Source organism: Vanessa atalanta, chromosome 10 (assembly GCF_905147765.1).
Source record: "Vanessa atalanta chromosome 10, ilVanAtal1.2, whole genome shotgun sequence".
NCBI classification, from domain to species: Eukaryota; Metazoa; Arthropoda; class Insecta; order Lepidoptera; family Nymphalidae; genus Vanessa; species Vanessa atalanta.
Window position 1 is genome coordinate 1,438,147 of NC_061880.1, and position 13,644 is coordinate 1,451,790.

Here is a 13,644-nt window from a genome sequence, read left to right on the forward strand (position 1 = left end):
GTTTAAAAACAATCAAATCAGTCTTTCTTTACTGACATACGTGTGTAATGTGTATGTCATTTACCTGAAATATAGGTCGATATTATAATTTATAGATCATTTTATAAATTATTAGTTTGTTTAACTAGTTCATATTTAAACGTCATCAATTCAATACATCAATGCGTTGTTTAATCTATGCTTGTTGTCGTAACGTGTCGCTACTACAGGCGAGCACGCGCCGTTGCTGCGGCCGACGCCCTCCCACGCCTGCTGAACGACGGGATTTACCTTCATTATCCCCCATCCTTACCCTACATCACTCTTGCTAAATAATTTTCATTTTTAAATATAATCCTGCTTAATTCAGAAGGCTATTTTACTCAAACACGCACGCCCGCAAACGTAATTTCCTGATTAAATAAGTAATAAACTATACTAATTTGACATGACTAAAAAATAATGCTATCTCTTTCTCGTGTGTGAGCTATATAGCAATACTCTTGGTCTTGGTAAATTAGTTAGAGAAGACGATAAATAATTGCAATATGACAACTGTCAAACTGAATATTTGTGAATAATTTCGTGATCGCGAGTGTGTTTGACAGTAAGCCTGACTTATTGATAAACGTTAATTCGTTAATAAAAATGACAGCAATTCATGACTTACTGTAACAGTATTTTTTATTTAATTTAATTAGAATAAACAGTACATAGTTTGTAGCAATATATTTTAAATAGATAACGTTTATTAATAAGGTTTGTATTTTTTGAATAGTTACTGCAATTGCACAATGGAAAAAAAATGGAATTAAAAAAAAAAAAGTAACAACTCTTAGGCTTTTTTAGCAATTGCACTAACATGTTTTGACAGTCGTTATTTTAGTATTAATACGAATTAATTAATTAAGTAAAAATAAAAATTAGTGTCTTTTATCGTAGTATTTTATAACCAAAAAATCGCGAATTTTTTATTGAGTAATGACGATTGTCAATTTAAACATTCATTCCGTCCTTTGGCTCATCATACTATGATCACGAAGTAAAAAGTGTAAATAGTTTTTCGTGCTTAGATTTAGGACTCACCATAATATTTTTTTTTAGATTTATTAATAAATAGTATTTTATTGCTCAATTTTACATCGTGATTTGCTTTATCTTCCTGTAGTTTGTATATTTTTATAAAAATTCACAAGTACCTTTTATATAAATCATTGTGTCATATTAATGTTAATTTCTCTAAAAAAATTAAGGTCGCAAACATTACTGTAAAAAAAAAATTCGGTCGTGTCTTGCGACTTTTTATATTCTGTTGAAAATAACAAAGTACAATTTATTTGCATATTGTAATATTACCGATGAGTATTGTTTTTATTATGCTATAATCATATAGACAGCTTTTACACGACATTACTATGGATTTCAGATAAATATATAACTTTTGCAATTCAATACAAGACAAAAGCAAAAGAATATTTTCCTGGAATCCAACTCCGCATGTATTTATGATATCGGTCTAGGATAGTTCTATGTGTTTAGGTATTAACTGTGTGTCTATAAAAATACATATGTATATTTTTGAAGGGTCGAGATAAACATGCTTTGCCTAGTCATTGTTAATAGATGCTATTGTCAATCGATGTTGTGGTTTTCCCTGCACCTAGCGCAAGTCACTCGCATAATATTAAACGATACGACACAGCTTCACAACCATAGATAAACGAAAAAATTCAACTTGCTTTTTGGTTTTTAGAACAGATTATAAATAGTCAATTAATTTAAATATAAAAAAAGTATTATGTTATGTTAATATAAAATGACTGAAAAAGTTTCGTATATCTTGACCTGACACCACGATGCTTTAATAATCTGTTACCTTCACTTCAAATATAAATTAGGGTTATATAATTATTATAACCATAATAATTATGAAGCTTTATAACATGAATAATATTTTAATTGATATCCTTATAGTCCTTATCCTAAGTTCCAAAATCCCATAGCATGTTTGGAAGACCAAGAATTATCAGGTAATTTATAATTTCTTGATATAATTTTTTTAGTTTTTTTCAAAATTGCGCTTTTTTGTTGAATATAATTTAAAATATACCTACCTAATATATAATTAAATTATAAGTGCACAATAAATAAAAACAGGTTTTATTAATTATAATAATTGGTTTTATTATAAGTTTAATATATTATTATTATTATTACTCCAGTTATGGATATAGTAATATTTTAATAATAAGTCTTGTTTTGAACAAAAAGCAAGTTGAAATAATCAAGACGTCTGTAGCTCTAAAAAAATGAATTTACTGGTAGGATATAATTTTTTTTACTAACAATATCCTGATTATATTTTTTGTTTTAAGCTTTTTTTATTTTTAGATAGATCGTTAATTTATCCCTTTAAGCGCCTTCCTTTCCATTCCTTTTTCACTGCGGAATGTTTTCAGTTTATTTAAAAATCTTAAATTTTTTTTTTCGTTTCCAGCCACGGATCCAAACGCTTGGCGTCTCGGGAGAATCGACGAAACTGACCACGAGACGCCCGTTTGAGGGCAAGCATTGCATCTAGCGGTGCGTCCGAGAAAACGCGACCGCTAGTGCATTCTATGCCATTACAAGGACCTGTGGTCCAATCGAACTGATGCTTCGAGAATGTTGCCATATGTGGAAGATGAATGACGTGCGAACATGAACTGTGTCATACGATTAAGAAGATCGTAAGGTTCAAAATGTCTGTTTTTTTCGAAGGGCTTAAGGGTGTCCATTGAAAGAATGAAGCTGGGCAACCTGCTAGAATATTTATCACAATAACTAACTAGTGGTAAAATTTATTGCAATATTAAGTTTGTCGCTTAAGACGCGGGGACTATTTTAAGCGGCAAATTAAAATAAAATCTTAAAATAAACTAAGGATAGGATAAAACTAAAGTTTAAATTTCCTAGTTAACTTTTATAATGGACACTCATATTTTGATCGAAAAAAGCATGACTTTGTCTTACGTGTTTTAATTTTTCACGAAAGTCGACTATTTTGCTAAGAAAGTACTGTAAACTGACAACTGACATTTTAACAGGCAATAATGACGAAAGCTCTAAATTTACTGAAATAAGAAAATAAAATTTTAAAATATTTTGCGTCAAAAATACTGTCAGGCTGCTGTCGATAAAGTGCAGAACCAAATAAGAAATAATTATTAAAAATATATTGAGAATATTTACTAGACCCGTTAGTGTTACAGTGTACGTATATTATAAAGATATTTTTTGCGATATTAGTATAGTAGCAATACGGACGGTCACAAATAAACCAGAATTATTTTGTGTATAATATTTATGTAGATAGAAACTAACTAATCGATGACGAGAGTTTCTTCAGTTGCGTTTTATAAGTGCAGTCTCTGTATCCGTCTTTCAAAACTTAAAAACTTCATATATTAGACCTCATTTCCCGAATCTCTTTACTATAGATTTTTTTTTAAACAGTAGCTTACGGAATGAAATATTAGTATTAGTGTCTGCACTTATAAAAACAAATATCATTAAAGAACTTAATCGCAGTGTGTCTTGTTATGTGCTTATAAATGGTGTATCTGAATTACTGTAAATAAAAGTAAATGGAAACTATGTGTACAAAGTAAATCGACTCTAGCTTAAATTGTAAGGAATTTAAGCCAGTTAAAAAATAACATGTATTTATCAAAATTGCCAGTCTAAAAAAATAGAAGTAAACTAATAACCATGAATAAAATAATTTCCATTTGAACGCACAAAAAGAGAATTGCTGATTTACACATGATCACGATATGCATATGATTATGAAAACAAAACTTAAATATCATATATAGTAAGAAACTTTAAATTCCTAAATTAGGATAGTAATATTTGTACAGAATAGATTCAAGACAATGCAAATGAATATTATATTTGGTTTTATATTAGTACATTGAAATTGTTTTCAAATTTGAAATGAGATTTCATTTTTTGGTTTATTTTGTACCGTTTAATTAAATAGTAAACGATTTTTTTTAAAGTAGTAATTTAAATTGAAAAGACGACAAAACTATGACTTATAATTATAACAGACTATAGTAATTAAATTTGACTCACATTCCATTTATGAGTAACTTTAATAATTGGTATGAATTGTAAATATAAACAGAAATGACTGAAAGATTAGATTGGAAATAATTCAATCATTTATTATATATAAACGAAGTAACAAGTAATGAAAATTCTGTTATTCCGACGAGTCATAATCAATTAAATTCAATCATACCTTATTTTTTATATATATTTTTAAAAATATGTTTTTCCGAATCGACCTAAGAGTGATTTCATGTAAAATTATAAATGCACTGCCATTGCGAAATATAGATTAAAATTTAATTTGTGAAAAGTTAAATAATAAGTACATAAGTGATCGTATAATAACATGAAAATAAGGATCTCGATGTAACTTTAATATGTTTACTTATCTGTAATAAATATTTGTTATGTCATATATACATCCCCATCCAGGCTTCGAATATTTTAAACGTTTATAATGAAAATTCACTTCCAACTTTCAAATAATAGAAGTACATTTATTTTTATTTTAATCTAGATATTATTTGTCTTTGCTGTTTGTGGATATCTTGCTATTTAAATGGAATTGAAGCTCGTGAAGTGACTTCTTATTTTACTGGTTGCTTCTGAACGAACAAATGTTATTACAGATTTGTTACTTGCCTTGGAGAATGTATAAACACCCGGAGTGTTTGCGTTGATTGCTACACAAAGCAAGGCATGGATGATTCGTGCTGAGCTTTTGTGAGCTTTAGAATGCCTTACCGAATTGCCATTTGTGATGTTTGTAAATTTTGAATGTGTGATTATATCATTGTAGTACATGTTGAAATGAATAGAGATAAAAAATAAAATACTGAATTGTGTAAAAAGTTGGTTTTATTTATGTCCATTATGTTATTGGACTGTAACAAACAGATTTGGGAAACAGTATAAATAAATTATTCAACAATCCAGTGCATTGATTCTCATTTTATATAAATAATCCACAATTTCTTATCTACTACCTTCTTGAATATTGTTAAGATAAATTTAATAATAACAATCAAATATCATGAGTCGTCGAAGGTCATCCGTCCTACTCCATGTTGTTTGATATACCTCCTATATTGCTTATACTTGTTGTTCTCTGCTAATGACTTTTTCGTTTCTTCATCTTTCTTTTCTTTCCATATTGTAAAATTATCCTTTATCCACAATTCTTCATCTAAGTACTCTTGTTTCTCTTCATCCTCTAAGGCATTGAACTGGTGGAGGCCCAGTTTCATATATTTTCTGATTATATACAACTTCTCTTCAGTTCCATATGGTTGCTTAAGAATAGTAAATTTCCAGAACCATCTTAAATACCAGTAAATATAATATGATATTGTGTATGGTAATATTATTATTTGTATCCAAAGTATGTCCATAATTTCGGGTTTAGCATATGCCCCTTTTATGTCCATATTCTCTTCTATTACACGTCTTATTATTCTGTCCTGTTCTTCTTTTAATTCTGCCTTAGATTTCTTTGGGCCTTTATTTTTTACCTGTAACTCTTTTGCTTCAGCTTTAGCAATATCTAATGCACGATTTCTGTACTTGGGAATTGTCATAAAGTATTTTATGGCTGTATCATACTTTGACCACGCACTGTAATATTGTATTATGGATATAATAGTTATTGTTACAGCCAGAACAATTCTCACGTCTACTTTAGGTGCCAATCGGCGACGGTAATATCTGTAATAATGAGCATAGTACGACTGAGGGTTATCCAACATGTAGTCATAATCTGTTCTTTCTTCGTCATCTCGAAGGATTTCGTAAGCGGTTGCTATTTGTTTGAATTTTTCTTCAGCCTCTTTCTTTTCTTTCTCACCTCTATGCAAGTCTGGGTGAAACCTTTTCGCTAATTGTCTGTAAGCTCTGCCAATCTCGTTCTTAGTGGCTTCTCTGGTGACACCCAAAACTTCATAGCAGTTTTCTTTACCGCAATATATACCTTCGAGTAGGTGATCGGCTGTGAATGCCAACGTTATGTGACATACTAATATAATAAATATAACACCTTTATAAGAATATATCATTTTTAATTTATATCATATTCTATTTTATTAAATGCTGTAAATATGACTAGTAAAATAAATAATTTATTAAAAAATAATTCATTAACCTCGATAGTCGATACCCTACCAGACCAATCCGTCAGTCACTACTTGACAACGCGAATGTCAACGTCATATCGACGTCAGCTCATTTATTTGATCATATAGCCGTACCGAAATAATGTTGAAATCCTCTTGATGAAAGTTTAAAAGAATTGCAGTTTTTAAAGCAACAGAATTTACTTTGTTAAATAGTTATTGAAATAAATTTGTACTCTTTTATTATAAAATATTTTTATCTTCTCAAAATTTTAGTAGTGGTTTAAATTATTTTTTTTTGTATTGTATACATTAAATAAACTCGACTTAAGGTAATTTGATATTTTATGAAATAAAAATGGTTTTTAATTATATTTTATTTGAAACACTTTTATTATCGACCAACTCGCAGGTTGCAAATTGCAATATGTGAAGATGTCATCATATGTCATTTATCCTGTCATAGTCACCATAGTGTCATATCATATTCAACATGTGATTTTGAATTTGATATAAAAATAAAAACATTAAATTCATAACCAATAATAAGATGTTACAAGATGACACACAAACTATTATATCTAATTTGTACAAGTATTTATTGGGAGAGGAGAAGTATATACGTGGACTTTTGGTGAAAAAGCATTCTGGAAACTTGCAACAACTGGGCGATTTTAGTTTCCCAAACAATGTGAAATCGTGGCAAGAATTTTTGGACTCTGTTCAATTACAAAACAGCTTGAACCAAGTTTCTTTGTTGAAATATATTAACAAAGATCTTACAAATCTAATTGAAACGTCACAGAATTGGGACATACCGGTAGTGAAAGCTACAGAGCTAAACGAACGAATACATTTGTTTATCGACCGATTCAAAGCGATTCAGGTCTGTTTTCATAATGCATCGATCAACAATGAATTTATATTACAAAGAATACAGGGAAATACAAATCTTGTTAAGTTAGATCCCAGTTGCAAAAAAACGAACTGTATATCATATTTACGAATTAAAATTTTAACTGATGTTATTAGAAATTTATATTTACTTAATGTATGTCCTGAAAGTACAGATATAATTGTAACATTGAAGTCTAAGTCTGATGTTAATTATAATAAATCAATTTTCTGTGGTACAGTTTTGAATGCAAAAACAGGAACTAAGGAGAATACTATAACTGCCGAGGAATATATAAGGTATGTATTTATAACTGTAGATAAAGGCTTTCCTATTTACCCTAAAAAGCCTTAGTGTTAACTATGCAATATATTGGCAATTAGTTTTTATAGTATTTCACTTTTTTTTTCATAAATAACTGTCACCATAGCTTACAAGATCACAATTCAAATATAATTTCAACAACTCCCTCCTCTCCTCTCTTCTCCTCCTCTCACATCACTTGATACACCTCTGTTGACTTGATAACACAGAATATAATTATTGATTTATTACATAATATTAATTTTGGCTTTTTATTCAAATAATATGCCAAACTAATTTTCAAGAAAAAAAATATATGTATGTATTTAGGTAAAAAATGTAAAATGGATTATTTTGGTTTTCAGAATAAGGCAAGATGAATTAACTTTAATTGCACAACATAAGTATGGAGTGCGAGTGTCCACAGAAGCAAAATGGAAAGAATTTATAGCAAGTCTAGGAGAATCAGCAGTTGCATTCGAATTAATGCAAACAAAATGTACCAGCCCTGTTAAAATACAATTTGATGCCTCAGGAGGATCTAGCAAAGGTATAAAAGCTAATTAAAAGAAAAAACTATAAGAAAAATAAAATACTTGTTTTAGTTTCCTTCGATAAACTAATTTAGTCCCTCCTTTAATTGTTTTCTCCTATTTAAACATGAAGAGATTAAAAGATTATTCAGACAAAAAATAATTAGTAAAACAAATATATTTATATTATGTTATTGTAGTAAGATAAAACAATGTTTGTTTTACAGGTGCTGCATTTATCTTGTACAATTGTGCAAGATTGGAAACTATTATTAAGACTTTTAATGAAAAAGTAAATGAAGGGACTTACCCACAATTACCTCCCATAGAGAATGCAAACTTATCCTTGCTAGCTGATGAGGTAAAAATTAACACTACAGTCTATTATTTCTAGCATGTTTTTCTGTTTAAATTATGAAAGATTTGATTATAGTATTAAAATAAAATCTGGCATGATAACATAGTTCCTCTAATTAAAAAGAATATTATTCTAAAAATACTATTGCTAGGTTTATTCTAACTTCTGTTTTGTCCTTTTATTTGTTAAATAGTAATAACAGATATTGATATGTTGAGATTACTGTTATTACAGTTAATGGAGTAACTGCAAATAATAGTTAGGCTTGTTAATAACAAAGATTAATTTATATCAATATGATTTGATAGTTGGTTTATATTTAATTTAAAAAGTTGAATGTGCTTGTGTTCTGTTTTAGTAGAGTAAATTAATCTAACAATAATTTTTAACAATCAAAATCATCATATACTTTGTTCAAAGACGCTAATATAACCACTTTTAAAGTATCTCTTACTTAATTGTATCAAACGTAAAGTTACCACTGGTTTTGGAATGTAGATTCTATCTAAAAGATCCTGTGAGAAACTCAGTTGTTAACAAACAAAATTGAAAATTTGTGCATTCTTTTAGTAAGCTCACTTTTTTTAGAATCAAGAAGTCAGCTGTATACAAAAGTTTAATTGGGTTAAATCAATTGATATCATGTATGAGTAAATTACTCAAACCAATGATAATATGAAGAACGGCAAATCAAAGTGCTCACAAGATGACCCTACTCAAATAAGTTTTATTTTGATTTATGAATAAAATTGCAATATATTTACAGGATGAATGGAATCTTGTATTTAATTATGTCATGGGTCTTCCGTCACTGTTAAAAAGCAGTGTTGAAATTAATGAAGAAAAATGTGAATTTCGACCACATTTGATATGTAATTTTCTAAGCAGTATGGTCAAAATACTAAGTCAATACTACAGAAGAGTCAGGATTTTAACTGTAAGTATTTCATTTTAATATAATTTTGATACTACAAAATACTACAATTGATGTGTGGAAAATTATGTATGCAAAAGTATATAAATAAATGGAAAATGAATAGAATAAATTATTGCATTTTATGTTGCATATCATAAAATGCAATAATTGATCTGGTGTGATGGCGACAATAAATCAGAAACTACTAGCCTATCTAAAACACATACGAAAAATATTTTATTTTGATGTATGGTCACTATAAATTTAAGAATAATTTTATGTTGTATTAAACCTAATCTTTCCCTATTTTTTAGTGATTGTAGGTGAACAGTTGATTTAAAAAAAGCCAGAATTATGGAATTATTAAAAACAAATCGAAATAAGTAAAAAAATTAAGTCTGATAATTTAAAGAAATATATAAAATCTTCTGCCCAGCACTGGGATGTTTACAGGCTGTTATTTACTGTTATATAATTGTACTGTAATATCATAGCTTATGTTAAACAACCCAATTTATATACCTAATACCCATTTTAAAATAAATAAACGATAATTTATTCCTTTACATATACAATTTCAAATTCATGTCTTAGTCTTAAGTAAAAATCTAAGTTTAGTTGTGTTTCAATAACTAATATTGAAATTAATATCTTTACTTTTACTTCTGAAGTTTGTACTTCTGAAGTTTTTGAAAAAGCACTAATATAAAAATAGCTTCCCTCAATATCCAACTAGATGTGTTAATTTTTTAATTAGAAAATACCAACTAGAAACAGATGCTTTGGGTAATTTATTCGATGTCCATTACCCAAATTGTAAATACTTATTTATATGAATTTTGTTCAGAGATGGTCGTCTTCATACTTAAATTAAGATAATATTTTGTTTTGTTCAAGGAACCGCGAAAGCATCTGCTGCCAGTCATGTTTGCACGTATTCACTTAATAATTACAATAAATAATACACTAAAAATTTGTCTAAGAATATTAAATATTAAAAGCGTTTCACAAATGTATAGGACACTCATTTTATTTCCCCAATCCTTTGTAAATTTCAATAAATTTCTGACATAAGTATTACATAGTTTCCTAATCTTAAGTGTGACCTAAAGATAAATTGTATGATATGATGAACATAACAATACGTAAGCATTGAATTTCGTTAGAAAATTTTTATTTAGTTATTAAAGGCAATGCAATTTTATACCTAAATTATTCTCAGTTTTTGTATAAAATGTACAAAATAAGTGAATCATGTTGAATATTGCGAACCCTACTTGAAGCGTGTAAAAAAAAATGTTTTGTTTGGAAACACAAAGTTCACGTGATTGACCCAGGTATTTTATTGTGGACAATGCTCGCGCGCGATTGGCCGACCGAGCGCTGCACGAGCGCAGCCGACAAATTACGAAGCGCTGTACACGGTCGCGCGTCCCGACTCGCCTAGTGTGTTTTTGACATCGGTAAACGCAGTCGTGAACTTCGGAGCGAATAAAGATACTTTTATTTATAGTTTTTAATCGAATAAAGTCGTGTGACGTTTGTGAACACCTGTGTCAAACCGGGATTTTATAAATATGAGTATTGCTGACCTGATCCAAGCTGCTGAATACATCGAAAGGCGAGACAGAGGTGAATTGGATTTTCTTTGTTTGAATTGTCAATCGAGTGCACTACTCGCACACGTCAACATGGCTCCCGTCTATTTTTGCCTCGCCATAATCAGCTGATTTTGACGGAATTGCAGTTTTCTTTGTTGCAGAGTCGGAACACGGGTACGCGTCGAGTTTGCCGGCGTACGAGGAGACTCGTGCTGGTGGAAGGCGGCCGAAGACGAAAAAATCGCAGGGCAGCAGGTGAGTGTCGCCCGCGAACTGGAAGTGTAGTGAATTAAGTGAATCGTGGTGTAAAGTGTTAATTGTGAAGTGTCGGTGGCCGGTTACAAATTGTTTGTTTTCTGTTCCAGGACCACTCATAACGAGTTGGAAAAGAACAGGTGAGTCGTTTGTTTGTTTTTATAGCTTAGTATATAGTGTTAGTAATGTATTTGGTACAAGCCGGTCTGCATCGTGGCGCGGTTGACCTTGGCAAATGCTAGCCGTGAAGGGAAAGAGTTTACAGTGCAGACTGTAATCATACTAGCCTCTAACGTAGATGACGCCTAGTTGTAACCTATTTGGCAGCTCGGAGTTGGGTTACGTCACTTACGACATGTTATCTGTTATCACCAAGAAACCATACATAAACCGTAGAATGTAAACAAATATTATGAAGGATTTTGTGTTATAAAATGTGTCGATAATCATATTTAGATTATTCTAGACTGCTAGGCGGCGAGGGAATTAACGATGAGGAAAAATTCTCAGTAACTTTTTCTTATCATTCATAATATATTTATATACAAGTCTTCCCTTTTAGTTTTCATATGTATTTGGAAATCCCGGTTTTCAATCTAAGCTAATCTAATTTACGTTCAATTAAATTGTTATTGTTTGATATGATATATGATGCTATGATAAAAAACGAAAAATGTTCGATTAATAACAGTATAGTTAGTTTTTATTTATAAAATGCGTTGTGAAAGTAATTAAATCCACGATTTAATTGTAGTTATAATAATGATTCATTGATAGTGTTGTTTTGTCTACATTTAATGGTTGATGGAAAGCTGTCGTTACAGATAAATAATACTTATTTATACAGATAATCATATGATATTTACGTGAATACAATTACATAATATAATTCTTATATATTACATAATAATTCGTTTTAAGTTGATATTAGAAATCGAAGTTCTTTTATTAACTTAGTTATTAATTATAAAACACCTTAATGTGTTCTATTTGATAATATAATTTACTTTTATGCCAAATCTAATTGGAATATGTTAGTCCAGTGTATGGTCAATAAAAAATCAGACAAGTTATCGTATATATGATATTATTATTGGGTAAATAACTACTAGTAATCAGATGTCATACAAAGGGATGGTCCGAATATAGATATGATATTGTAATTTACGTAATAACTAATAATTTGTTAATTACGTTCCCCGATTAGCGTCAGGTAACCATCAAAATCGTTAAGGCGTATTTAAAACGATGTAGACATGTGAACACACACAATTTATTTTTTTATATAATTTTGTTTTCCGATATTTTTGTATCTGTGATATTTATTTATAATCAATACGAAAGTGGAATGATTTAGTGACTATTTTCATTTATTGTATATTATGTATTTTACGACCGTGACAGATATATGTAGGAGAAATATTAAAATTATTAATTTTTATTTATAAGAGTTTTATATAATAGTTTAAATACATCGTTACCTTATTATCTAATGGTTTCCGTATGACACATAAATACAGATACAAAAATGTAATAATATAATTATTATCTTAGAAATCCTGATATATCAAGCGTGTCTGCTCTATATTAAACATAACATATAATAAGTCTTAGTATTTGCAGTATATTTTAATTATTAAACATTAAATACTCGACACAGTCATAATTATTTTATTCTGAGTGTTTGATGTGTATTTTTAGAGGAACAATTGTCTGTTTAAAACATAGGATGTTTGGATGCGACATACTTCGATTTTAGTGTAAGCAAATATTAAACTATGTAGAGAAGAAATTGTTACATAGTGTTAAATGTATAAAGAACCAAAGATAAGTTTATTTGAGGCGCTCATTGCTGAATACTATTTCTAGTATGTCCATACATTGAGTGTAGATGAAATATGTGTTAACAAAATAATACGCGGCTCTGTCTTTAGATGTCAAATATGTTTTTTTTTTAAATTGAACTTAAGAAAATTAATATGTCATATTCCACGACATGAATCGACTTTTATACTAAAGTTCATTACAATTGAATTATATACATATCCGATATTCTAGTTTCGTATGCTATTAACGTTAGAATATGTAGCTTTTGTAAATACAAGTTGTTTTGTTATAGTCTTGTTTATCGTTGCTATTGCAAATTACGATATCGAGTAGGTGTGCAGTGAATGAATACTTCAAATGTGTTCGTAAAAGTTCGTTATATAAAAAACATATCAAAAAAATAGATTCCATTTATATTATGAATGTAACGTGATACAAGTTATGTAAGTATTTATAATCTGTATTTTATCCGAACAATAAACCGGAAATGGATCGTTACTATACTTTTTTTTAAGATTGATGAGATTCGAGCGGGCTACAAGCGATAGGTCAAAAACAACGTTAAAATTGAATTTACGATTAATAAAATATTGCGTCATATTTACTTACGCTATGTTACTATTTCAAGATATGTTTTTGCTTTATATTAGATGTGTGTATGACTATTTTAAAAAGTTTTTATTTTACTTCAGTCTTCATCTGAAGGTAAATATTGCAATCGGTGACAATACCACAAGAATAGATATGAACATGAATACATCAAGAAATATG

At 29.2% G+C, this 13,644-nt stretch overlaps 4 protein-coding genes across 6 annotated transcripts in view; 3 read left to right on the forward strand and 1 right to left on the reverse strand.

The window, feature by feature from the left end:
• Positions 1 to 4,999, forward strand: part of LOC125066696 (blood vessel epicardial substance-like) — a 59,283-nt gene extending 54,284 nt beyond the window's left edge. The window contains exon 6 of one of the 2 annotated variants that reach the window (XM_047674919.1): positions 2,477 to 4,999. In XM_047674919.1, the coding sequence (XP_047530875.1) occupies positions 2,477 to 2,541 (65 nt within the window). In that variant the 3' untranslated portion in view covers positions 2,542 to 4,999. Of the gene's footprint in view, positions 1 to 209; positions 835 to 2,476 lie in introns of those variants that run through there. The other variant, XM_047674920.1, reaches the window with a different exon arrangement.
• On the reverse strand, positions 4,918 to 6,242 carry LOC125066697 (dnaJ homolog subfamily C member 25 homolog). Its single transcript, XM_047674921.1, has one exon. It carries the CDS (start codon positions 6,126 to 6,128, stop codon positions 5,109 to 5,111), a length of 1,020 nt encoding a protein of 339 aa, XP_047530877.1. The 5' UTR covers positions 6,129 to 6,242; the 3' UTR covers positions 4,918 to 5,108.
• A 413-nt stretch (positions 6,243 to 6,655) lies between these two features.
• LOC125067048 lies at positions 6,656 to 10,648 on the forward strand. Its single transcript, XM_047675426.1, has 6 exons — positions 6,656 to 7,379; positions 7,749 to 7,933; positions 8,144 to 8,277; positions 9,041 to 9,211; positions 10,088 to 10,203; positions 10,528 to 10,648. Exons 1-6 carry the CDS (start codon positions 6,736 to 6,738, stop codon positions 10,646 to 10,648), a joined length of 1,371 nt encoding a protein of 456 aa, XP_047531382.1. The 5' UTR covers positions 6,656 to 6,735.
• A 6-nt stretch (positions 10,649 to 10,654) lies between these two features.
• Positions 10,655 to 13,644, forward strand: part of LOC125066695 (max dimerization protein 4-like) — a 273,787-nt gene continuing 270,797 nt past the window's right edge. Inside the window, exons 1-3 of one of the 2 annotated variants that reach the window (XM_047674917.1) lie at positions 10,655 to 10,822; positions 10,938 to 11,046; positions 11,157 to 11,186. In XM_047674917.1, coding sequence (XP_047530873.1) covers positions 10,768 to 10,822; positions 10,938 to 11,046; positions 11,157 to 11,186 — 194 coding nt within the window. In that variant the 5' untranslated portion in view covers positions 10,655 to 10,767. The remainder of the gene's footprint in view (positions 10,823 to 10,937; positions 11,047 to 11,156; positions 11,187 to 13,644) is intronic. The other variant, XM_047674918.1, reaches the window with a different exon arrangement.

Excerpts from the sequence above, each read along its gene's own strand:
- LOC125067048 (XM_047675426.1), top strand. The coding sequence starts at position 6,736 with ATGTTACAAGATGACACACAAACTATTATATCTAATTTGTACAAGTAT. Across the intron at positions 8,278-9,040 it reads TATCCTTGCTAGCTGATGAG|GATGAATGGAATCTTGTATT; the intron begins GTAAAAATTAAC and ends ATATATTTACAG. Across the intron at positions 9,212-10,087 it reads GAAGAGTCAGGATTTTAACT|GAACCGCGAAAGCATCTGCT; the intron begins GTAAGTATTTCA and ends GTTTTGTTCAAG.
- LOC125066697 (XM_047674921.1), bottom strand. The coding sequence starts at position 6,128 with ATGATATATTCTTATAAAGGTGTTATATTTATTATATTAGTATGTCAC.